The 27,694-nt window shown below is 36.4% G+C and overlaps 1 protein-coding gene across 2 annotated transcripts in view; it reads right to left on the bottom strand.

The window, feature by feature from the left end:
- Positions 1-27,694, bottom strand: part of SLC25A21 (solute carrier family 25 member 21) — a 448,213-nt gene that overhangs the window by 166,040 nt on the left and 254,479 nt on the right. For both annotated transcript variants that reach the window (XM_025047932.1, XM_006913463.3), the window contains one exon: positions 7,909-7,957. In XM_025047932.1, coding sequence (XP_024903700.1) covers positions 7,909-7,957 — 49 coding nt within the window. The remainder of the gene's footprint in view (positions 1-7,908; positions 7,958-27,694) is intronic.

Genomic DNA, 27,694 nt, shown 5'->3' with positions numbered 1-27,694 from the left:
AAAAAAAAAAAGTATGGAGAAGCCCATCGAGAGGCGTGAAGAATGCATAGTTTAATATAATACCGTATATTAACTATATTAAAATAAAAGAATAATGAATAGGCGCTTTTCCTTCTCATGCTGCAGGCTGAGATCATTGTAGAAGTCTTTGCAGTTAAGCAGAAGAAAGAGAGAGGTATCAAAACAGAACATACCTTGTGTTATTAGCTAAGGGATAATCTTCTAACTTGTTTAATTATTTGAGGAATAACAGCTACTGTACTTTAAACAAACACTAAATCTTTAAAAATTTAGAACAAAACACAATTTAAGGATAGATTAAACACATGACAAAGGTTCCACAATGTGAGTCATAAAAATAGCATGCTCCTCTAGGGAGTGATTTTAAAAAGAATTCTATTTGAAAAAAAAAAGAAAAGAAAGAGAGAGAGGAGAGGAGAAAAGAAAGAAAGAAAAGAAAGAAAGAAAGAAAGAAAGAAAGAAAGAAAGAAAGAAAGAAAGAAAGAAAGAAAGAAAGAAAGAAAGAAAAAGGAAAGAAAGAAAGAAAAGAAAAGAAAAAGAAAGGAAGAAAAAAATTTTAGAAACAACAGTTCAAGATTATAAAGTGAGTTATAGTTCATTTAACATAATAGAACTTGACTATTTTACGTGAGAGAAACTGACTGGGGTTTTTTTTTTTTAATTTAATTTTATTATTAGTTTCAGTATACAGTACTTTGGTTAGACATTTATATAGTTTATAAAAACAATCCCCCTAAGTGCTCTTTCTCTCCTCTGGCTCTCCACCTGGACATTACATTAATGCTGACTGCATTCCCTATGCTGTGCTCCCCATCCCCGTGACCATCTATCAACTACTAATTTGTACTTGGGATTTTTTTTTTTAATATAGAATTTTCTCCTGATTAATAAATCTGAGAAATAATTTTAGCCTATAGATAGCAAGATTATTCTGCATAAGATCTTTAAGACTGATTTCTATCCCCAGTGCCTCAGAGCAACATGTTCTTATGTGTCCTCTCATTCTATTTCCTCTTCATCACTACTGGGTCACTGGAGAGATGATTAAAATTGTTCAGTAGCAGCAAAGGCTGACATGCATGGAGCACTCTCCATGGATAAGGAAACAATTGCAACCGACTCAGCCTAGGGCTTGACCTATGTTCCACGGGGAGGATCACCAAATATGAAGGAGTGACAAGACTTTCTATTAGGGATGTTTCTGAGCTTTCCACAGTTCTGATATAACCCCTGTTCACCCAAAGAGAGGCAGAACATTGTCAAAGTAAAAATCCCAGAAACAATATTAATGATATCTCTTCATGGGGTCATGGCCATCATCCCCAAATCCTCTGCCTTTCTCCAGAAAGTCGCACCTATCTAGAATGTAGACATGCAGCATTCTTAACAGTACACAGAATGGGATCATTTTCTCTAGTTTTAGGGTCATGTGTAGGTTATATTAGTCTTTTGAATTAAATCACTATACAAATTTGGGACCTTTTAAAGTCTGCCATGAACTCATTGGCAATGATTAATTTAATTTGTAATAAGCATTTAGGTGGGAGCAAATGTCATTTTAAAGCACACATTTTATTCACTTAACACACTCACTGTAGCCCTAAGATGTGCCAAGCAGAACATAGTTAATTGTCACCTCTATTATTTCCAAATATATTATCCAATTTGTGTACCATTTTATTTGATCATGTTAATAAATAAAATCTCTAATGATGACTGTATGGAAAATAATGACAAAATCAATGCAGAGTTGCAGTGTGCCCACAACCCAGTACTTCCTTGCTTTGGCTCAGCAACTTAGAAAGACATTTCAATTAAATAAAACAAATCTCAGAGAAACCCTAATATAATCACGCAAGTACAGAAGAAAATTTGAAGTTATACTCATATGTATTTGGGAAAATTGTAACCATTTCATACCATTATATATTTGCCATTGATTGCTTTAGCTACATGACGAAAAATATATAGTTTATAAAAACGTGGTTCTACTTCTTTCTTATTTTACTTCATATACCTTCTCTCCATGATTAGAAATAAGCCATGACAGTAGTAGAGCCCTGAATTGCCATGGATGGTGAGAAGTTAGACATAACCATGGTCTAACTGTGAATGTGATATTAATGTTTTATACCATGGGCAAATAATTAGCATAAGGAAATAACCTTCTCAGCTGATCCATTAATATTTTTTGTTAATCTTATATTCTCTACTGCCTCCACTCTGTAGTCCATCCTAAACTTTCCCCATTGTTCTCTCCCCATTTAAAAAGGAACCTTTTCTTTTATTTATAAAAAGGGTCTATTGAGGAAAAACATTCTTCATTCCTTTGTTTCCATCCTGCTGTTCTGTTGGCCCTAATGGCTGCTCAATGCCCCCTGTCCAACCTCTAAATCAAGTTCATGGTTGTTCCCCCACTTCCCGCCACAAAGGAAGGCTGTAGATGTTACTCAGGCCTTGGCTCTTTGCTGTCTGCTAGGCTCCCCACAAAACAGCCTTTTACCATAGCCCATCCTCAGATTTCTTTTTATTAAAGTTTGTGGTGGGCCTATGCCTCTAAATCATTTTTACCCATCAGAGCCATTTACCTTCCCTCATAACAACCAATACTCACTCTTCTCCCATCTTCTGGCATTGATTTTTGTCCCTGTAATCTCACTCTGTAGGACAAAATGTGTTTTTTCTGGCTGTAGATAATATATTCCCATATCGCTCTCACAAACCACAGAATGAGCTCTGCAAGGAAACCTCTGCCCTTCTACTTCCATTCATTGCTAAATGAAAACAAGGAGAACCTCAGGTTAATGCATTGTTTAAAACACACACACACACACACACACACACGCACACACACACACACACAGAAATTCTTTACACGAAGATGTTTTACACAGCTGCCTATAGGGTGTTCAGCAACAGTTTCTAAAGGCTGACCAGTGACCAGTCTGGGCTCGCTGCTCAAGATTCACCCAGGAGGTAAATATTGGTAGGCTCCACCCCCTGAGTTTCTGAACCAGTAGGTCTGGGGCTTGGGGGGTCACCTACAGAGAGTGTAAATCAATCTCAACAGCTTGAGTAAAAAGCCCCATAAGCTCATATAAAACAACACGCGGATGCCAAGTTTTTAACCCGTGTAAATCTTTAGAATTCACACAGTGATTAATATGTTTTGAGAGAAGTATGATAAGACATTTTCAGTGCAAGTTAAGTCCTGATGGGAGGAAGGAGGAAAGCCAGGGTATGTACTGGCCACTCACCAACAGCCTATAACTATATGTCTATAAGGAGTTGTGAGAGTGCCTCTCCCCTCTTGCCTTCCCTGGCACCCACCAGAAGACATGCCTTGCAGCTCTTTGACAGGACACACTTTTAAAAGATCGGTTCTTACAGGATCAGTAATTAATTTACTTTGTACCTGATTTATGCCCCTTTCAAAAATGAAACAAAACGAAAGTCATGAAAAATGAGTGGGGGTGAAGCAGAATGAATACCTCAGTAATTCTCTCTTCCTGAAGCACAATGAGCCATTTCCTTTCCTGGAAATAAAAATGTAAGCTAAAATCCCCTTGGACTGTGACTTCGATGAATCTCTGGGGCTTCCGAATGCCATTTTCCCCATACAGGTATAAACTTTCAAATGCATACGTCATAAAATTTCCTCCCACCTAGGACCCTGTTTATTTACAACTGTCACCCCATTCTAGGCAAGAGCATTCTTCTTACTAAGGAACCACTAGACCACCTCTCCTTCCTCTTAAAGAATTCCTTTCCCATTGCACTTCCGGCCTGTGCTGTTTATTTGCTCAGGTAACCACTAGCCACATGTGGCTTTGAGCATTTGAAATGTGATTGATTAGTCAATATTGAGATGTCCTCTAAGTGTAAAATATGCACCAGAAATTTCAAGAATTGAGCATAAAAAAGAATGTGAAATATCTCATTAATAATTTTTACACTGGTTAACACGTTGCTACGATAATTTGGGGGTCTACAGGGATAAATAAGATATATCATTAAATTTAATTTTACCTGTTTATTTTTACATTTTAAAATATGGCTCTTAGGAAATGTAAAATTACACATGTGTCATGCATTTTATTTCGATTTGCCGGTATAGTCCTAGATGAAGTCCAGAATTTTACTTTCTGTGTCAAAGTTTGTCAAACTTGCTCCTTTGGCAACTACAATCCCTTGCGCTGGTTCAGTCTACCCACCTCTCATCTTGGCACACGTAGTAGAAATCCTAGCACGTCACTCTTCCCCAATCCAATCTCTGAAACTCCACCACAAGCTTGAGATGATTTTGCCCACCGCCCTATCAATTACTTTATCCCTTTCTATTCCAACAGATTCTTACTATCTCCCTCTTTCATGAAATCTTACAATTTTTAATGAAGACAACACAACTGCATATGGGTCACTTTCTAGACATTCTTTTCTGTCCATATAACTCATAGGGCTATTATTTTTTAGTTTTACCAAATATTCATTTATTCGATGGCATTCACTGGGCACCTCCAGGAGTCCAGGCACTGTGCTAGCCATGGGGGTTACCTCAGCACACAGTCCTAAAATAAAGCATGAAATGATGTCAACAGGAACATATAGACTAAACCAATGCTCGCCTGCCCTCAGACCCAGAAGAACTCTCTACTTGCGGGAAGGGTTTAAATGCAGTGTTCACATAACACAAGCCTTCTGGCTTGGGAACTTGAAACCATCTGACTCCATATTAAATATTTCCCCTCTCCCTCACTTTGTATTCCCCTTGTGTTTCCCTGACTACCTTATAAACTCTATTTGTCTTTGTAGTCCCCTTAACTTTCTTTTGTTGACATAGTATTAAACACCGTGTGTGTGTGTGTGTGTGTGTATACATATCGTGTGTGTGTTTATGTATATATCTACTTATTTATATATACAATATAAATATATATACACACATATATATATTTATATATACTCATTTATTTCTCACAATAATGTAGATACTATCATTATTCTCATTAAAGGATGAGAAAACTGAGGCACAGAGAAGTAAAGCAACATACCTGAGGTTACACAGATAATAAGTAAAGAAACAGAATTTGAATCCAGGCAGCCTAACTCTGGATTTACTGGTTGGATGATTTCTTTTAGAGTTCTTAACTACACGGTTATCCTGACTCAGAGAGAATGCAAACACCAAGGACGATGTAAGCTTGAAGCTGCTGGGGTTATGTGGTGCCAAGTGAGAGAAGCCACTCCAAAATGAAACTAAAAAGGAAAAAATAGCTGAAAGTAGAGAGGAAGAGAGAAAGAGAGGGAGACAGAGGTTGAGAAAGAATGAGAGACAATATGAGAGATATTATTATTTTATTTGAATCCCTGGAGAATACAAAGCCAGGAAATCCTTTTGGTCTTCCTAGTTATATAAGTAAATAGGGTCTTCTGTCATTCATAGCTATGGGATCTTAACCAGAGGGTCTACCCACAGTTGTACACAAAGGTCTTTGTATATAAAGAGAACTGTAAAACCATGTATATGCACATCTCCGGGGAGAATCTCAAAGGAAACCTTGATATTACCTAACTGCCATGTGTAGAGCATTGTAACCAAATCTCAGCTAAAATTATGTGGGGACACATAGAACAAGGCAATCTTCATGTGGCTAGCCTATGCTTACATTAGGTCTATACTTATATGGAGAAGAATAAGCTATTTCCTATTTAAAGCCAAGTGTCATAGTGTCTAAAGTCTCTCCGTAAAAGATTTATCAATTATAACTTCTAATAATCTTTTAAAATGCAAAGTGAGTTCCTGTTGAATTGAAAATGCATGCTTGCAACTTAAGTGTCCACCAATGGATGAAAGATAAAGACAAGTGTGGTATATTATACACAATGGAATATCATTCAGTCATAATAAAGAAGGAAATCTTTGTGACAACATGGGTGGAACTTGAAGGCATTATGCTACGTGATACAAGTCAGAGAAAGACAAATACCATATGATCTTACTTATAAGTGGACTCTAAAATAGAAATAAAAGACAAAAACCAAACTCATAGATAAAGAGAATAGACTGGTGGTTACCAGAGCCTGAGGGTGAGGGGTAGGCAAAATGAGTGAAGATGGTCAAAAGAAACAAAATTCAGTTATAAAATAAATGAATCATGGGGATGTAATGTATAGCATGTGTGACTATAGTTAATAACATCATGTTGTATATTTGAAAGAAGCTAAGAGAGTAGACCTTAAAAGTTCTCATCACAAGAAACAAATATTTGTAACTATGTGTGATGATGGATGTTAACTAGACTTATTGTGTTGATAATTTTCCAATATATACAAATATAAATCATTATGTTGTACATCTGAAACCAATATAACATTATATGCCAATTATATCTCAATTAAAAAAAAGAAAATTCATGCTTAGGTCAGCTCTTTAACAAAATGCTACAAAAATGACAGTGTGTCAATCCTAATTCTATTTGTCTTTGGACCCATTTATCATTCTTCCCTTGTCTTGCTCTGGTCTATCAGGGAGAGGAACTGCCCTCTGCTAGGCTGGGCTTCCCAGTGTTTTGTGGGTTCAGCAAACAGGAGCTCTGGCTCATCAAGTACAGTATTCCCACTTTATCTGTGGGAGAAACACTCCGAGACCCTCAGTGGATGCCCGAAACCACAGATAGTAACAAACCCTATATATGTTATGTTCTTCCCTGTGATAAAGTTTATTTTATAAATTAGGCATAGTAAGAGATTAACAACAGTAACTAATAATAAAATAGAACAATTACAATATATTATAATAAAAGTTATGTAAATGTGGTTTCTCCTTCTCCCAAAATATCTTATTGCACTGTACATACAGTGTGGATATGATGGACAAAGGGATCATTCATGTCCCAGGCAGAACACAGCGGGACAGCTCGAGATTTGATCAGGTTACTCAGAATGGTGCACAATTTAAAATTTATGAATTATTTATATCTGGAATTTCCTATTTCATATTTTCAGACCCTGGTTGACCATGGGTAATTGAAACCTCAAAAAGAGAAGCTGTGGATAAGAGGGACTACTGTATTTCCTAACTGTGGCAGTAAGGGTTTGTTCAATCATCATTGTTGCATGGCTGTTTTTGCATGCTTAATGCACTGTTTGCTATTAAGCTACAACTCAGGTATGGTGTTCTTGGGTTTTATACAATGCAAATAAATGAAGATTTTCACTATGCTCCAAGAGCTTCTAATTAGAAAAACAAAACAAAACAAAACAAAACAAAACCAGAATTCAATAATTCAGCCACAGGTTCACTTTTTAAAATGCTCTAGATCATATTAAAACCCATAAGATATTTTTTCTCTTGGAAACTAGATTTAATGCATTGCCCTGATTTGCGTCTACCTTTAAGAGCAAATGCATTTTCCTGGAAATATGGCATTTGTATTGGCAAACGGTTACACGAATAAATTCTTTAAGCACCATTTAAGAAGTTTACTTGAAATTTTGATGTCTCACACCAAAATGCTGACTATTGAATAGTAATCTATTATATGTAATGCCAAATGAAAGTCTGCTGCAATAATTCACTAGATAAAGTTTAGTTTTTACATCATTGTGATAAATATATCTCGCTTACCAGTTTAGCCACAAATCATACCTTATGGCTGTCATGTGAAGGCAGTAAAATATTATATACCTTTAGATGACCTCTATCCAGAAATGCTTTTCACTTTTCACATTTTATCTGTCAAATAGTATTTTCTTTAAGAAGTAAATATAAATGCCATTATTGGGAGAAGCTACCGGCCTAGGACAAGTTCTAGCATTTAGTGTTCTGACAGATTTTAATTTGGATATCAGCCAAAGTCAATAAAACTTGTTCATGCAGAACCTTACCTGGTTTTCACCACATCGAGAGGGTGCATCAGGCAAATTTCTACAAGACCTGAAAGATGATAAAGAAAAGTCCAATAAACACTTACGTAAACACTGGTTCTTATTTCCTTGACCCTACTGATTTCTCAACTATGATGATTCAAATAAAAACTTGGAACTTTGGACATGACAGCTAATAGTTGTAGGTTAGTGGCAAAAGACAAAAGCACAATATGATTTTATTGCAGTGGAAGCAAGATATGTGAGTAAATACTTATTCGTCTCCTGGTAGAAGTAGGAGATGGAGCTTTAGAGGAAGAAAATGAAAATAAATCACATATCCCAAATCCCAATCTACTAGGCAGGAATTACTGAATGCGAAACCAGTCTAATAAATAAATATATGAAGAAGGGAGGGAGGAAAGAAGAGAAAGAAGAGAGAGAAATTCTTTCAGCACCCCACTCTAGCCCACTTGCTAAAATAGCAAATCATAAGCCTCAGTTTCAGTGTCCATGAAATAAAAATAATGATTGATAGCTTAATAGAGAACATGTATTAAGTGTTTATTGTATACTAGGCATTGTTCTAAGCAGTACTTAGTTTATCTCATTTAATCCTCACGAGAGCTCTTTGTGATAGAAGGTATTATCCCCAATTTACAGCTGAGATAATTGGGAAACACAGGGTTAAATAACTTGTCTAAGATCTCACAGCTAGGAAGTAAATAGTCTTAATCCAACATAGCCCATGATATGAACCATTGCACAGTGTAGAAGAATTAATACAGCTTCTTACAAATCAACTGTAAAGCCCCCTTCCTATTGTCTCACTGAGCAAAATAGTAGTAATAATCGTAAGTAACCTTAGCTGCAGTCCCTACACAGTGATGGCCATTTAACAGACATTATCTCTGATACGTACAACTACTGGGCAAGATTAATATTATCATTACCTTACTTGAAGACAAAAAGCAAACTGAGGTTGACAACATTAACTGATTTGCCCAAAAGCCACCCAACAGTGTTTGTGGGTAGTTTCTTAAGGGCAGAGCACTTACCTCTCTTTCACTTGCAAACTTACTCAATTTGAGCTTATTTGTGATTTACGTCATCTTCCCCATTATATCTATAGACACAAATGTCTTTTATTCCCCATACTGGTCAGGTCTAGAAAGCTCAAATGGCCTGTACCTTCTAGCAGGCCTACCTTGCTTCCATAGAAGCTTTTGGAAGCTCTTCCTGTATAGGCCCACTGTAGTTTATAAAGTCATATGTATTGACCCAAAGCAAGTAAGTGTCTTACTTTGACTAAAACTAATGGGACCCAGTACTGATGTCTGTGCCAAAGCTCCAGCAGGAATTTTTTTTCAGGAATGCTCCTTAGTCATTGGTAACCAAGTCACTGACCTGATCAGAGTCTCACTGCCTAGACTGGAGAAAGGCACAGAAAAGTAGAGGCAACAGAATCTCTGGGCATAACAGCTAAACCTTTGAGGCACTGTTTTAGCTTTATGAATAAGCCCTGTTTCTCAAGATCACCCAGGTGGGTTTCTTCCTTGCAACCAGTAAAGTCTCAATATACTTCCTCTTGCTTGAAATTCACCTTTGCCTTTGAACCTTGAAGTCAGAATTAGGTGACCAGAGTTTCTGTCCTGGTGCCTTCCTGGAATGATCGTTTACCCTGGGGTCATCAGTTCCTCATTTGTAAAGGAAAAGGTTAAATGGTCTATAATACCTTTGAGATCTAGTATTCTATATTTGCATCCTTGTTCTTGAATCTTATAATTCTAATTTATGCTTTCTTATATTAGCTAGAAGAGTTTAAAGCCCTAATACCATATATAAGATTGAGTCTGGAAACTCAGACTTATAAAATAACATTCTTACCAAAGAAAGTATTGCAGCAGGCATCTACTAAGGGCACTTCTGTGTATTTCATGAGCGTAAAGGAATAAGAGATGCAGCATCAGTTCACCAAAGAAAGAACACAAAGTTTCTCCCATTGACTTGGCATCAGAAAAGAAGCAAAATAATAAACAACGAACAGCACTAGTTGGCATATCTCTTTAAACATTTACCAAAAGAACCAATAATCCAGCCACTTATTAAAACTAATAGCAGAACTTGGAGCATATGTTCACATTTATATATATCAATTTGCCTATTTGCAAAATTGTTCTAGTTTCCTGTGTGCTAATGTGTACTTCTGGTAGTAAAGTTTTAATAATTTTTCTTTTCTCAGAAAATGGTAATTTTCATATGAGGCAATTGCATGTTTCTCACAATAACAAGCAAGCAAAAATTGCTATTAGATTTGTTTAAATTAGAAGATGAATTTTATAAGGCTGGAACTAATGCAAATTAAGAAAGCCCAAAGCAGATTGATATTGTGAATTTACCACCTTGTAAATGTTTTCTTGTTCCTACAGATTCATGCCACTTCTGCGGGCGTGACCATTCTGCAAGATTCAAATGAAACAGGCAATGCGACCCTATCATGGGCACAGAAAGGTATAAGCTAGCCCCTGAATCCGTACCTTGGAATATTCCCTGAATGCTCCCTTCTTTGAATTGGCTCGAGTACATGCTTTCACCTCAGCCAACATGTCCCAGAAAGGAATACCACCCCCCTGTCACAAACCTTCCCCTAGCCTCCATCTTCTCTGAGAAGGTCTCCTGGCTTGTTTAACCACAAAACTGCACACAACAAAAACCCCATCTCCTTCCTCTTATATAACCTGAACCATAGCACTTTTTTTACTTAAGAAAAGTATAAACATTACCATACAATGATTAGCCATAATTGGTGAAAGGACAGTTTCTTCTCAGCATTCAACTTATTGTGCTTTTCCTTTTCTCTGGAGTGCTATCCTCCTGTGAGGACACAGACACATACACTTCTGAGAATCCTACTTACCTTGAGATTTCAATTTGGGCAACTGTTTTCCTAGGTCAGAGACTGTTAACTGTCCTCTAGTATTTGTCCTCACTTCTTCCTGGCTGCCCAGAATAAATATTGCATTTCCCAGCCTCCCTTGTTGTTAGGCATGACAACAAGTGGTTCAGCAACTTCTAGGAAGTCTTCTAAAGGTAAGGAGCCTGCTCCTCTCCTCCCTTTTCCTCTTTCCTGCTGGTGGAATGTAGACATAGAGCTAGAGGGGCCATCTTAAACATGAGGTGACTTCCGGCATGGAGGCCACACACATAGCATAGCAACAAGATAGAAGCTGTCCTGGACATTGTGGAGTTCTGGTCTGTCTACCTCCAGACGTGCATGTTGGAGAAAAACGTCTATTTCCTTTATACTACTGCTATTTGGATTTTCCGCCACTTGTACCTCAACCTAATTCTAACTGATATACGGGCCCTTTGATGTGCACCCACAGAACTCTGAACTTGGGTCATTACATGGCACTGAGACTGCTTTCTTGTCTGAAAGCTCCATGAGGACAGAGATACCTGCCTTTTTACCTTTGTCTCCCCATCACTTTGCACAACAGCTGGCACTCGGTAAGCTCAGTAAAAATTCATTGAATAAAAAAATTAATGCTGATCAGGGTTAGTGCACATGCTATTATGTCAGCAGATTCTCAGGATAAATTGAACTGGCAGGTATTTACTCTGCATTTACTTCATCAGTTTGAACATTATACAACCAAGCAAATAAGGACAGAGAAACACTGGTAAAAATTAAGTAAATTAAAGCGCAGGAAGTGTTTGAAAGGCCAGAAAATAAAGAATTGCAATATTGTTAATATGTGAGAAGGCAACTAATCAATCAGCACCTAATACATTGCCAACTGATTCTTGACAGTTGTGAGCATACAAGGGTATTATGCTAGGAGATGGGGACATGGCCTGATGCGGTATCAAGGGTGCCTGAAAGGCTGAATGATTTCAAATGTGGGCACAGATATGTCACTTTGAGAATGGTCTTACATGTAAAGGGAAGATGTTGAACAGAGAATAGAAATATGCATAAAACTATGTTTCAGGCCCAGTTATTAAGTGCTATTATTTACAGTGTGTTTGCTATTCATGTTCTACATCAATTCTAGTGTGGTATAACTGTGTACTTTTATCCTCAATTATCAACTGTCTTCAAGGAACTATGTCATTGTTCCTTGTTCTCATAAAACTAGTGACAGAAAATATGAAGAAATATATTAAAAATTTTAAGTAAAATTTCAATTAATCTGTGGCCTGGGTGTTCCTTATATCTGAGATTGCTTGTCCTAAGTCAAGTACTAAGGTTGATATATGTGAGGGAAAGACCATTTAAAAAAAAGTCATATATAAGTATAAATATAAATCTCACTAGGAAGCAGTTCCTACAGTTTTCACCTGCTTTGCTAACGACCACTGCTAGACATCTCATAACTCAATGACATCCTTTCTCCTTAGAGCTGGGAGTAGAAAACCACATAAAAGGCATCACTTCCCAGAAAGGATGGGATTATTCTCATTTGTGAGATTTAAAATGCTTATAGGGAGGCTGGGTGAAAAAAGTGAAAGAATTAAGAAGTATAAATTGGTAGTTGCAAAATAGTCATGGGGATATAAAGTACAGCATAGGAAACGCAGTCAATAATATTGTAATATAACTATGTGTGGTGCCAGGTGGGTACTCGACTTATTGGGGGGATCACTTTGTAAATTATATAAATGTCTAACCACTAGGCTGTACAACTGAAACTAATATAATAAGATTGAATGTCAACTGTAATTGAAAACAAAAATTTTTTAAAAATTTAAAAATGCTTACAACATAAAGCTTACAACAGAAGACTTATTTATTTATTTATTTATATTTATTTATTTATTTATTTATTTTATTTCTTCCCATTTCTTTACAACCTGGGCTACAGAAAAGTGACAGTAGAGAGTGCACTGCTACATTGGTGGACTGAGTATGGGGATATATCCCACATCTGCTCATTCTTAACAGGGTCCCAAAGAATTTATAGAAACCAAGAACATGCTGTTGTCATTCCCATGCTTTCTTCCCTGCTCCTCCTCTGCCTTTATCCAGAAATAGTGTTATAATGGGCTCCAGAAGCCTTTTTATAGCAATAGGATGGGGTAATGGGGAAGACAAACTGGGTGCCGAAAAGTTGACGTGAACATAGTTCATTAAAGAATAATGTTGAGTGATCCTTCAGCTTAAGGTCTTAATCTTGATTTTAACTGTACACAATGTTATTATATCTGTTCTAAAATACATTATTTGAGAACAGAGTAGTCTAAATTTACTCTGTCCTTTTATCACTATGTCAATTCGCTGTTCTTTTCTCTACAATTCCATATAACAACTATATTATATTTTACATTACCAATTATATTACATTATATTACAAATATCAAAAATAGCATTTATCATACCATGTTATGGCTAGTAATATACAGAAATATATATCTAGACATTGTAGTCTATGTGAATGGCATCTTCTAGATTTGTGAAAACGTGTGGTCAAATACAAACCATGAGCTCTGAGAAAAAGGAGTATTTAACTTTATAGGCCCACTGAGTAAGTAATGTCCAATACATAAAATTCACTCAAAAAGTTCTCTATCTACACTCGCTCCCTTGGTCATCTCACCCGTACCTCATGGCTTTAATTATCATCTATATGCTAACCATTCACCAATTTACACATCCAGTTCAGACTTTTCTTTCAAAGTCTAGACTAAAATATCCCACTGCCCATTGGACATCTCTGCTTGAATATTTAATAGCCATTTCAAAATTCACACATCTAAAACAGGATCCTGAGCCTTCCTCCTTCCACCCCTATACAAACAAAACAAAACAAAACAAAAAATAACAAAACAGAAACTAACGTGTTCAACCTTAGAATCACCCTCCTTCTCTCAAAACCTTCCTCTAATTTATCTAAAAGTCCCATTGCCTTTACTTTAAAATTGTCCAGACTTCTACCATCTCTCACTTCTTCTACTGCCCCACTCTGGTCCAAGTCATGATCATCATTTCTCAGCTGATTAATTGAGGCAACTCCTTAACAGGTCTCCCTCCATCCACCTCTGACCCCTTCCATCTGTTCTCATCCAGAAGCCAGAGTGATTCCGTAAAGATATAAGTTGTTTCATGTCATTCCTCTGGTCAGCGATGGCTCCCCATTTCACTCACTCAGAGAAAAACACATACGTAATCTAGGTCTGCATTACTTCTCCCATCAACTCTCTTACTACTCTCCCACTCACTCATTCTACTCCGGCCACACTGGCCTCTTTGCTGTTTCCTAAACTTACCAGGGCTACTTCAGCTTCTGGTCTTTGCCCTAGCCATTCCATCTGCCTGGAACGCTCTTCTCCAGATTCTACTTGGCCAATTTTCTTCACGTGGTCAATAAGTAACCCTGACTACTCCAGCCCTGAGTCTTGCCTCTCTTTACCCCAGCACTGGTAAAAATCTTCATGCTGCTATGCTTTTTGCTTTTCCCATAGTACCTATCATTCTGACACACTCCGTTATTTACATATTTATTATGTTTGTTTCTTGTCTCTCCCAGTAGAATATAATCTTCACTAGGGCAGAGATCTTTGTCTGTAATGTCCACTAAGTACTCAGAATATGCCTGATACATAGCAGTTGTTCATGAGTATTTGTCGAAAAAAGAAACTGAATTATATAAAAGAATAAACCTGTGACAATGAGATTCCTTTCCAGTGGTGTGCGGAAGATGAAGATTTCAGAATTCGGTTTACAGAATAGGAACTCACTCAGTCATTCAAGGAATCCATGATAATCTTTAAAATAGGAAGAAGTCTACTGATAGGTTCTGAGTCCACACCTACCTTCTAAGCAGAATAGGTTACTCCAAAGATAATTTTGGTAAGTTACATTTTATAGAGCAAAAAATATCTTAACATCTCTGTGAACTGCAAAAGGGTAATGGTACAGACGGAAAATTGAGAGATTCAAGCATCCCCAAGATGTTAGTCGCAAGTAAAATCTATGCCGCCCTTGTTCAAGCCAAAAACCTCTACATTGTACTACAGCCCCATCCTGAACATTTTCAAATTAAATCTCAGGCTTCTCTTACGTCCTTTAAATTATGCTCTTCTAACCATTACCTTAACTGATTTTGTGAGACATGTTCAACCCTTTAAAATGTAAAAGAATCTTTTTATTGTTTAAAGAGAACCACAGAGGAATAAATGGTTTCGAATTACGCAAATCTGAAATTCAAAAATAGAACAGCTATAGACAGAAGTGATATTTTTTCATCTACTCTACTAGTCAAGCAAATCATTACAACATCCTATTTGATAGCCTGCCCAGAAAATGTGGTAGCCCTACTGAATTATAAGCAATGTGAGACTCATAAAGGGAAATCAAATATATTATGCTTTCCCCTAATAACAGTTAAGGCGCACTACCTTTGTGGCACAGTAAATTAATATTATGTACACTTAATTGGCTAAATAGGCAATGTGATTTGGCAGGTTTGAAAGATGTTGTTAAAAGTTATGTTTTTGGGCGAGCCACAACCTTCCTTGAGAAATCTGAAGCAAATATTTTCATAGATGTTAACTATTAGCATGTATTTTTCTAACAAAACTAACACTAAGTAATGGCTGTTAGCCCATATCTAAAGAGAGAGCAGTAAAATAATTTCCTCAGTGTATATTCCTTGCTCTCATTAGTTTATGATCTAATTGACTTAAGAATTCAGGAAAATATATTTCAGAGGTATAAACATATGTACACATTATGGTCTAGAAGTCCCTTCTACCAGGGAGGAAGAAAAGTTGAAGCGGAGTTTAAAAATAGGTGATTTTTTTTTTTTTTAAATAAAGCTTTGAATGCAAAGACAGGTTGAAAATTATTAAACTATTGGACAATAGACCAGTGGTTACCAGATGGGAGGGGGCAGGAAGGAGGTAAACAGGGTAAAGGGGGTCAAATATGTGGTGACAGAAAGAAATCTAACTACAGGAGATGAACGCACAGTGTAAACATATATACGCCTTACTGTTAAAGTGTACAGCTGAAACTTATTGGATTTTTTTAACCAATGTCACCATAAAAATTAATTAATTAATTAAAAAAAGAAAGAAAATTATTAAACTAATGAACTAATGAAAATATTACTTGTAAACAAAGCTTTTATATTAATTTTTTAACTCAATTTTGGCTCAATGTAATATTTTTAAAAATTATTGTTTGGTATCTTACTTCAATGGAAGTTATCCTTTCATTCTTTTTTTTTTGTTACTAAATGCTATATTAGACCCTAAGCAAGCTCCAGGTGCACTCGGGTAAGTGGCCCAATTTTCAGATGTGTTGACCTTTTGTGGAAAGTTAACTGCCTTAATATAACCAGTAATGCAAGGAGAAACATCAGGGGAAAAGTAAGCTGTGGATTAGGTTGGCGAATGGTAAAATATCTTTAGAAGTGTATAAAATGTCTTTAAAGAGGAAAGTAATGTGAATAAGAGAAATAGGTATCACTATTTTTTATAGATTATATGTGTTTATAATAAATATACATTCAGAAAAAGTTTGCATTGCATTTTGCTTATCTAAAGTGAAAGCAGACCAGCACTTCCACATTGGAAGCTTATGAAAATGAGGAAGGGCAGCTGAAGGAGGAGTTAGGACTCTGGGGGATGAGGGGAGAGGGCGGGGGGGCTGCAGAGTTCCAGGACCTTTCTTTGCACCCTATAGACTTGCCCAATTCTGGGGACTCTGTTTTCTTTCTGCTTTTCTATTGGCCAGAAAGATAAAAACATTTGCTCTGCCTCAGGATTTATTTTCTTTCTTAGTTGAAATATATTTGACATACAATATTGGTAAATTTAAAGTGTACATGCTAATTTGATACGTTTAGATATTGTAAGATGATTGCTGCTATAGCAATAAGTAGCACCTCTATCATCTTACATAATCAACCTTTATTTTTAGTGATTAGAATAATTAAGTTCTAGTCTCTTCACAAGTCAGATAACTTCTATAATGTTGGCCTTCTTTTTTTCTTTTATTGCTTAGAAAGAAGGAGCACTCTATTTGTCAGAGTCAGGAACAGAACTCAGCCTGTTGACACCCACCGCTCCGGTCACATACTGAAGTGAGCTCTCACAGGCCGGATGGTATGCCTCTCTTCCCAGCTCTGCATTTGTGGCAATGTGTTTGCTTGAAATTGGCCACAGTGGGAGTATTTACACTAAGGAAATGGCAAAGGCTACAAATCAGTTTTTGTTTGTTTGTTTTCCAGAAAGGCAATTGGTAAACATTTACTAGCACAGCACTGCTCATATCTAACCGCAAATTCTGTTGCCTAGCCTATTAGGTTCAAATGGTTTTAAAAGTATAGTAGTATACGGAGAGTTTTTAATTTCCAATAGTTCTTTACCTCTGCTGGTCACTAATTCCCAAAGGTGCCATAAGTTCATCTTTAGCTTATACTCTCTGCTAGCCATACTTTAATAAGAATCATGAATCTACATCAGAATTTTTAAGGAATCCTTAGGAATTTCTATCCAAGAAAACCCAGCAAACTACCAACTACACCTATGATTCGCCACACTGTTGTGCAGATGCTTCTACCATCTTGACCAAATAGAGATCTAGTAGTGAAAGCAACAGTCTTCCATTTCTCAGGTAAAAACTTCATTCCCCTGCCCTCTTCCAAGAGTATGAGCGCCTTAAAAGAGAAGAGAGGAAATGTAGCTACGAAGGCAGCTTTACCCTTAGTCATTGGACCAAAGTCCAGAAGCAGGGAGAAGGCCTTAGGTAAATACACAGCACCTTGCTAAGTGAAGAATTTAGGTCACAAGAATTTAGGTCTTTCTTTTCTATAAGTCACTAACACCAATTACCATCAAAGAAAAAAGCAGGATAAAACTATAATGCTTTTCTCCCTGTTCTAATTAGTATTATTTCTTCTTAGTATATTATTCATCTTAATAGAGTAAAAGGCTTATGACTTAAAATATTTGCCACCATTGCCTTGATTAATATATAGCCAAGTTTCCTGCATTTAAATAATCACACTGCTTTTAATAACTGCTTTTAATAACTGAAGGTGTTAGCTCTTAATTTTACATTTGCTAAATGACCTAGAACCATAGCTACATAAATTATTATTTTTGAACTGTTATTCCGCACCAGCTTCTGTGCCCTGCTCCCATGAACTCCAGCTTACTGTGCCAAGTATTTTAGGTAAATCCCATATTCCATATTCTTTATCAAGGTCTGGCTTAGAGGAAAACAAAGAAGAAAGCTGACTCAGTTTCAGGGGCTTCTCTGTTAGGTATGCAGGTATCCACACAGTTTAATCACACAGGATTTCTACTAAGTATGGATTAAGTCAATTTTTATTTCTTCACAAAAAAATTTGCAAAAATTAAACTGACTTCACATAAAATAAGTACCAGCTAAAAAATAATTTTTGGATACTGAAGTGTAAGACATTATATAAACATAAAGGATGATAAATTTCATAACAGAAATATTAATTGTAATAGCATTAACTGTATTACTACTTATAGAAATGCTATCTAAATAATAATCAATGTTTGATTTCAGTTAATATTCTTAAATTACTAACTCGAGAAACAATATTTGCCTTCACGGCTTCTATCCCAATGAGCACCACGGGATGTTTCTTTGCTACTGCACAACATTAAATGTGCTTTATCTCAGTTTTCTAGGTGCTGGACACCTAGAAGATACACACCCAGGCAGGTTTTCATTTACCAAATATTTTGGGGGGTGCCTACTATGTGCATGGTTTTTCTAGCACAGTTCTAGATGCTAGTTCTCTTCTGCTGGCTCCCATTTTCTCAGAATAGGAAACCAGGTCATGAACTAAGAGTGAGGATGAGGGAGGGGATGTTGGTGAGACCAGAGAGAAGGTACGAAATAGTTGTCTATGGCAGTGAGGGAAGGGAGGGACCTGGGAAAAGTAATATTGAGTCGCATTAAGGGTCCACTCGAGGCCAACAGTCATGAATTTAAAGTGTCCTTTTCTGCACGTTCAGCTGTGTGAGTGCTAATGGTGGGGGCAGAGCAGGCAGAGCAAGATGTAACCAGGATCGGGTTTGCCAAACGGATATGAGGATGTGAGAGAGGGTGAAGGAAAGAATGTGCGCTGAAGAGTGATTATAATGGTTGAGCATGAAGCTTAAGCTAGAAAGGAGAAAAGTGAGAACATGACAGGGATGAGGAGATGATGGTAAGAGCTTATTGATCCTGTTTGAGTCAGGATACTAGAGGCAGGATACTGGAAAGATAAGAGATGGCGTTAACACTGAGTAACTACTTAGTCTCATTGTTATTAATATGTAGTAATTTAAGTTTGGATTTTTCTTTCTCTCTGTATCCCCAGTGTCTAGCACAAGGTATGGTACATCATCTAGACATCGAATAAAAATGCTGAATAACAAAACTTTGATCCTAAAATTGAGTAATACCAAGTATGTGAACAACAGTTACATCAATGGATATAACATTCTCTATTCCCTGAACTAGAATCAGCAGATATCCTCTTTGTTTTGATTTGACCTTCACGGTTCCTTTGAGTTTATAGTTTGACAAATTTCTAACTAGATCCTATAATGTCCAGAATGTGTATACCTTAAGAAGTTAATCTATTTAATAGCTGACGTACATCATATAGAAATGTAGAAAGTATGAAACATAGAATAAAACAATTATACAAATATAAGACTCCAAAGATGGGTTATTTAAGAACCAAAACAAAACTACTTCGAAAGATTTTGCATCTACCATTAAGTCCTCTAAAGCAAATTGACACATTCATATTCATAATCTGAGGCAAAGTTAGACAGCAATCAAGGAAACATATTTTAAAAGACTAAATCATCTTTTTTAGGGAAGGCAGCCCTAACTTTTTGTCACGCAACTTAAAATATTTCCTCACTAGAAGAATCTCTTCATGCATAAATATTAAAACTATGACAATGTACTCCGGAATTCTACAGGGTGCCTACAAAGTCTGAAAATATAGATAATAACATAATGTTGTGAAGGCATTGTTAATCTGTAAAAAGGTAAATTAACATTTACCTATTTTCCAGACTTTATAAATACTCTGTGGATGACTTCATAAGAGAAGTGTGATTTCTATATTCACTCAAGGACTATATTTAGCTACCAGATATTTTTGAATAAATAAAAAGTGAAGAGCAATATTTTTGTTATAACTTCAATTTCTTCATGTTTTACTTTGATGCTACAAGGATCGATTCCTTTATTTTTCTCTTATGCATTAAAGTAATATAAGAGACATGTGAAGCAAAGGCAGAAACTAATAGGGTATCTATAATTCTGGAAACAAAACTGGCACTCCATCAAAATCCATTTTCTCTTCTTTCCATGGTCCATGATATCTCAGAAAGATAGCCTTCCTTAGCATCTCCTGTGTGTGGCCACTAAGTTCTCACCCATGGAATGCGAGAATCAGAGAGCCTAAGACAATGAGTGTGCCTCTTTTATACCTAATTTCCTCTTCCCACTAACTGGAACTTCAGGTGTGGTAGTGATTTGTATTATACCTCACAGATGACAAGAAAGCATCCTGGTGGATGATGGAAAAACCATTGGAAGGGACCTGTATCCCAGAATGACTATGAGGGACAGAGATTCCATGATGGACTGAACTACTAATATCAGGACTGTTACATGAAAGAGAAATAAACTTTTTATTCTTTAAGCCACTATATGTTGGGTCTCTTTGAAGCAGTTAAGCATTACCCTAACACATACAAATGCCATATCAAAGAGTGTCATCACACAGTTGCTAACTATATTATGAATTCACAAATGGCACTTCTTCTGAACTAAATTTAACTTACCACCAAGGAGGAAAAAGGGTTCCCCCTCTCTCCCAAAAAGAAGAAAGGTGACATCATGAAGAGTGTAGAGACTGAGGCCAGTTTACTCAGGCTGCACCTCAGGCTTCTCTTGCCTTGGAATAGGTTTCAGAGTGCACTAGTAATTGAAAACTGAATTTAAAAACAAGAGATTTAAAGTTGAGGTACAAGATATGGCTCAAGTTGGACCATGACACAATTACTAAAATGAACCAAGAGTCTAAAATGCCACTGTCTACAAACTGAAACAAACTGTTTCTTCCACTGCAGAGTTTAATTTGTGTTGTAAAATGGTGTTTTCCAGGGTGAACATGTATTCCATGTTTTCTGTTTTACTTTACCAGTGACAAGCTGGAGGAATTTATGTGAGACAAACAATACTTTCTTATTCATGCAGGTACTCAATTTCAACAAAACTCATTTGTCAGGGCTCCTTTGGTTGTTTGAGAAAAACTCAACACAAATCAGCTTAACACAAAAGGGGAATTTGTTGGCTCATAATTGAAATGACGGAAATGGCAGGGATGCTTGGCTCTAAGACTTTCTCTCCCCTTCCTTCATCTGCTTGTCTCTGCTTGTCTTTATTCGCTCCTGCTGTAGAGCCTTCCTCACACAGAGAGGTATCCTGCCTTGGAGAGCCCCCGATTTCCAGCTTGTCATCTTTAAGATGCAAGAGGCAAGCAGGACTCCGCTCTGCTGGAGGCAACAGAAGAATTGCTGGAAGGGCTTTGATTGGCCTCGCTTTGATCACATGCAAGTCCCCAGGCTAATCACTGTGGGCAGGAGGCTGTAGACTTCTGATTGGTGGGGCTTTGGTCACACGTGTGACCGGGATGGAGGGCTACAGTAAAGAGAATTTCAGAGTTTTAAATCTCTTTGTAACATCTTTTTCTTCGTAATTTGGAAAATAAAACTGGGTTTAGAAATACTCTCGCTGCTTCCTTATCATATAATTAAGTTTAAATCCTAATTAACTGACGCCTTTTCTAACTGCTAACCATCCAGTGGCAATGGTACTGGGAGTAATTAATTGCACTTCATCTCAAAAAAACATTTTCCTATAAGGAGCTCTAGTTTATAGTTTGGTTATTCTATATTCCTGTGAGATTAGCAAAGTTGGAAAGGAAATGAAATGGCTCAAGTTTTAAATATGCACATACAGCATAAGATGTTATGTTAACTTGTGGATAACGCCCTGGCCCACCTAAACTTGTCACTTATAAAGCATTTATTGTATCAAGAAAGGTGTTCAGAAATAGGGAAGACATAATCCCTGCTTGAAAGGTTTACATAATAACTCTGGAAGCCATTGCAATAGGGCATCATAATTACCAAAACTGTAAACTGCTTCCTGGTGGGGCAAACAGAGGCACCATTGCCTGCATGTTACACTCCACAATTCAGTTTGGCATAGCATCTTGCACAAAAGTGTATCCCAAACCACTTTACAGAAGTGAAATTTCCATTCTCAAGCCAATATATGCTATATATTACAGAACAGCTGTGTGCAAACATTGCCTCATGGAAAAAAAATAATAAGAGAAAAAACCTAAGGCATTAGGTCATGAGATGAAAATCCAAAGGAGAACTTAGGAGGCACAGACCACAGGGGTGAGAAGGAGGAAGAGGGGGAAAGACTGATAAGAAAGGAAACACATTAATTTGCAAGATTTAAAAATGGATCTGTGATAAGTTAAAATACCGAAAAAAGTTGAGAATAAGACAATCTTTTATATGAGCCAAAGAAGCAGTAGCAGAAGTTAAATAAACAGAAAAGTATTAAGTGGAAGCTGACAAACTTTTAAAGTAGTGGTATAATTACACAGGATTAGTAATCTCAACTACTATGGGATAAAGGTAATAAAATAATATATTTTGAGTTAATCTAAATTGTAGTGAACTATTATCTAGAAAGGTTAGGGTATGACATGTACTGTGAAAGCTAATTTCATAAGCATAAACACTATACATAAATTGTGTATTTAAAAATAAATAGAATTTTATAAAATAGATCTAATACTAAGAAAACAAATTAGACCGCATACTTTTAGAATTCACTTGTTTTTTTAATCACTTTTTATTTTATTTTTAAGTCCTAGAAGTACCAGTTAATGGGGAATTGAATTTGACAAATGCCAACAGAAAGTTTGCTGTAGTTAAACTGGATTCATAATGTAAAAACCTGCTTTTAAATCTAAGTAAAATTTTTAAGTGGAAATCACTCCCAAGAATATAGAGGAAAAAAATTTAGACTCTTTATTTAGGTTTCCTGTCATTTAAATAACAGTAAAATATTTTTTAAAGTTCAAATTCTCCCTTTTGGATGTTCACTTGAAACTTGTTTCTATTTCAAGTATCATAGCAAATTAATCTTCTATGCACTGTTCGCATAACAAACATTATTCAAGATCCATGAACTCCAAGATTATCCATTTAACAAGTGGTTTACACAACTCATTAAGACTTATGCACTTCTTTTAAGGGAATATACTCTTGAGTACTGAAGTTTTCCACATAAAGATATGACTCAATCTGTATCTTGTATGAGTTTTATGTTTGGCATCTGCTCATTTTAATTTGTCAGGTATCTCATTTTACATGACACATATAACAGGATGCATGGAAAGTAAAGAAATTAAATCTAAAATGTATTATTTCCCCAATTGTTTGGAAATACTGGATACTCATTTGAGTTGTCAATGAATTTGATATGACTGACCTTTAAGGGACATTGATGTTTACACATATTATCACTGATTTTGGCAGCTTAACAAGGGTTTAGCAATGAATGATTTTATACATATGAAAATTCCCATTAGAGTACAATTAAGGTTTTTTCTTTACTGTCTTAAATGTATACTATTTTCTTTAACAAACAAAAAAATCATTGTCTCTTAGAAAAATCAATCTCAATTGATTTTTCAGGAATTTTTATACTGTCATGTATCTTAAGAATGACGATAGAACACAGGATCATCCTCTGCACTTCTTTCTCTTCCATATGCTCACTCTAAATCACTCTAACATAAAAAACAGAATCACAGAGTGATGAACAGTGTTGGATCCAGAGCCAGGATGATAATCTTGGTTTAGCAGTTTCCTTATCTGTGCAACGGAGGTAAAAACTGTAGTGATTTAAGAACTCAGCACAATACCTAGCATATTACAAGCCTGGGATAAATAGTGGCTATTACTATTTGTAACTCTCTGGCTTCTCAGACAATCCTGTTCTAAATTTCTATAGTGATGAGGGTTCCGAATGTACTGCTGAGGTCACCCTTCCCAGTCACAGCCTCATCTCAGTCTTGCCATCCCAGGGGTAGTGGCACAGGTGGAAATGCAGATGACTCTTCAGCTTGGGCAGGCTCTACTCTGGTGGCTGCTGTCTCACCCTTCTCTAAGGAGGGAAGCATTGTGGAGTAGAAAAAGATACACACACACACACAAACACATACACGCACATACATGCATGCACACGGCTCTGAAAACCTCAGTTTGAGTTCTGTATCAAGTTTCACAGATCACTTATGCCAGGGGTTCTTAACTTGTGGTTAGACTTTAGAAAGAGATAGGTGTCCATAAGCTCCTAAATATTATATGCTAAAAATTTTTTTTAGTGTTCGTTTTTATGTAAGCGGAGTCCATGACTTTCAACAATTTCTCCAAAGATTCTGTGTCTTGAAAATGATCAAGAACCACTCATTGAGCTTCAATTTCCTCATCTGTAAAATGAGAGAAAAAAAATAGTCCTATTGGCCTTACAGGGTTATTCTGAGGACCTATTTGAACAGAGTGTGAAAGCATACTGTAAATCATCACCATGCTATCATTTGTTATTCCTAATCTCGCTGCCATTTTTTTTTTATCAGTTTGTGTGAACATTTCTGATTACACGGTGTCGACAAAAAACTCAAAATCTTCCATCTGCTTTTTGAAAGCCATGTCATAGCTCGCCTAAGCATTAAACCTTGAAAAGAAGATTGAGGCCCTATCTTCAGAAAATAGTCTACAGATGTGTTTTGTTCAGTTCACATAATGTTCTTTTAAAATGAATTGGTTGTCAACATTTAGAAACCAGGAGTTTTCATGTAAAAAATCAGATTTCCAGGTTAGTTGAATAACTGAAATATCTGACATCCCTGAGTCTCTTTCCTGTAATGCAACAACTGGTTGAGCTGAGTACACGGATATAAGCCCCGCCTCCCCTCTTCAGTTGAGTCTAGCTCTCCTTCTTGCCTCCCTTCACTGCTGGGCTTCATAAGTGCCCCTAGCTTATAAAAGTTAATTTTAAATCTCAACTGAGTATAGTTGCTCTGCTTTGAAAATATGTAAAATAAGGTATCACCCTCCCAAACCCTTTTTGTTCTTAGAAAGTTCTTTTCGAACTTCAAATATAGTTAGAATAAACACTCAAGTAATTGAGGACAAAGTATCTATGTTTTCCATATACATTGCTTTTCCTACTAGTGAATTCTTATCCTTTGAAAGAATATCCTCTAACAGAAATGTTGAAAGGCAAGACCCATGACGTGATTATAAGATCCAAGAAAGAGGGAAGCGATGTGATTGGGGAAAAGCCGCAGGGTTAGCCAATGGGGAGTCCTGACCTTGATTCATAATTTGCCCATGCACACAAATCAATGGGAGTGAAGAAATAAACGTATTTCTAACATACCATTTGGGAGAACTTAAAATGAACCAGCATCTCAAAGGGCCTCCTAGTTTTGTCTTGAATAAAAATGTCACTTTTAAGGATAAGAACATTGTGAAATATAGGATGGTGTTTGTTTTCCTTAGATTTCACAGGAAATTCACAATATTACAAGAGATTTCACAAGGCTGACTTTTCTCTGGAACTTACAAGAAGGAAGAGCTGCCGTAAAAATTAAAAATGCATGGTAAAAAATTAAGAATTGGGAAGTTCTTGGTCTTCCCCTTTTAAAGTCAATTATTCTCTCATATTATTAAGGGCACCCAAATAATGAGTCGGCTGCTATAGATTACAATGAAGAAGAAAAAATGACGTGGGGAAACCCATTAGATGTGATTAGAATGGACTCCCTTCCAAAAACAGTTCTTAAGCTCTAATGCAATATGATTCACTCTAAGGAACACTCTATTTTTTTTTAATTGATGATATTGCCATTGAAATTTTGCTTCAAAAGAAGACTATATCAATTATCTATACCTGATTTCAAGATGTATACAGTCATCATAAAACTAAAATTTATACTGGATCATCTAAATGCTTCGACAAGAGCAATGTGGTTTAACAGAGACCATCCATTCGAGCAATATAGCCCATAGGAAGTTTTTCTAAACCTAACTGCAGGGGCCATTTGGGTTAGAGCAAGGTTGCACTGTAAATCTGCCATTCTTAGAGAGCTGAACTTCTCAATGCATATTGAACCAATATTCCCGCTATGAAACTGTGTAAGCCAGATTCTGTGCCACTGTAGTAAAATGCTCCTCAATAAACTTGTTTTCACAAGAAGTTTGCCCACTCATGCGTCCCAAAGCTGTTGTAATCTTCATTGTTGAGGCTGATCTAACAGCAGGGACATTACTCTATTTCTTGACATGTTTAAAGTTCTCTAATGAATAAAGCTAACAGCTTATGGCTGCTTCGACTGTCACTTGATTACCCCAGAGGGATTTTCTTTTCTTTTTCCTTTTCTTTTTTTTTTTGTCTTTAAAATTGGCCTCCTAGTTTGTTTTTAACTACCTTGTGCACAGAGGTCTGAAGGGGAAAGCAGATCAAAGATCAGTTCGAAACATAAAAAGCAGCTGTAGTTAATTAAAGACAAATGAAGGACATCTGACTAGATTCTTTATGAGCCGCCTTATCACACATTCGACAGTCTATAATCTCTGTGACCTTGTCCCTTGGTCCTGAACTGTCGCCAAACCTGAGAAATGGATATGCCTCAAATTATACATTAATGGAAAAAAAATTATACATTAATGGAAAAAAAAAAGGAGGAATGTTCAGACTGTGGCTTAAAAAAGAGAAAGTGATGTGGAAGAACACAATGAAAGTAAAGTTACCTGGGATAAGGAGAAGTCACCTGAAGAGTCTATTGCAAAGAAGTGAGTCTTTTCTCACATTGAAAATAAAGTGTTTTGTTATAAAAAGGCTTAGGTAGATAATAAGATTATAAAAGGTAACATTGGAGACGTGAAATGCAATACTTATCCTGCTCTGATTTGAAAGAAAGTGAAGAATACCCTTAATAGTATTCAGTATTTGCATTTAAAAAAATTACGATTGTTCCTGTTTTTAAAAATGTTATTAAAATATAAATCATTCAAATAAAATGATAACTTTTTCTAATTTTAAAAGCAATATATGTTCATTCTAAATTCTTGAAAAATCCCAAAGACATGTAAGAAAGAAAATAAAATTCCCCCAAAAGCCAGACTCTGAGAGAATCCTGTTATGATTTATATTTAAATCAAGAGAAAAATTTTGTGTATGTACTACCAAAAGAACCAGTGAAGCTGCATGGTGCCTGTATTTGTAGATGACCAACATGGCTACAAAGCATGGAATGATGGAGCGAAAGGGCTGGGTTCTGGCAAGTCATTAACATCTATAGGTACCAGGAAAATGGCTGTCAGGGTCTGCACTGTTCCCTTAAAAAATGCTTCTCCAGCATGAACAAAAGAGAAGCCACTGCATTCTCTATAATCCCCAAAGTGATTGGACAGCTCCTGTGTCTGCCTGTTAGCTTACTTGTTGTGGGCCTAGAATGGCACATTCTATCCCCTAACTTCCACTTTCTCTTGACGAGATTAGGGATCATTGGGAAAATCTCTATTTCAATGGACTGTGTAAGGAAATCAGGGATCATATTCCTCAGAATGCTTCGGAAATTAAAATGCACTAATTATTTATTAACTATTATTAGCAGTAATCGAGTTGCTGTGGAAGACACTAAAAATG

Source organism: Pteropus alecto, unplaced genomic scaffold (genome assembly GCF_000325575.1).
Source record: "Pteropus alecto unplaced genomic scaffold, ASM32557v1 scaffold104, whole genome shotgun sequence".
NCBI lineage: Eukaryota > Metazoa > Chordata > Mammalia > Chiroptera > Pteropodidae > Pteropus > Pteropus alecto.
Note: the sequence above shows the minus strand (reverse complement) of the source record. Positions and strands in the feature narration are given on the sequence as shown.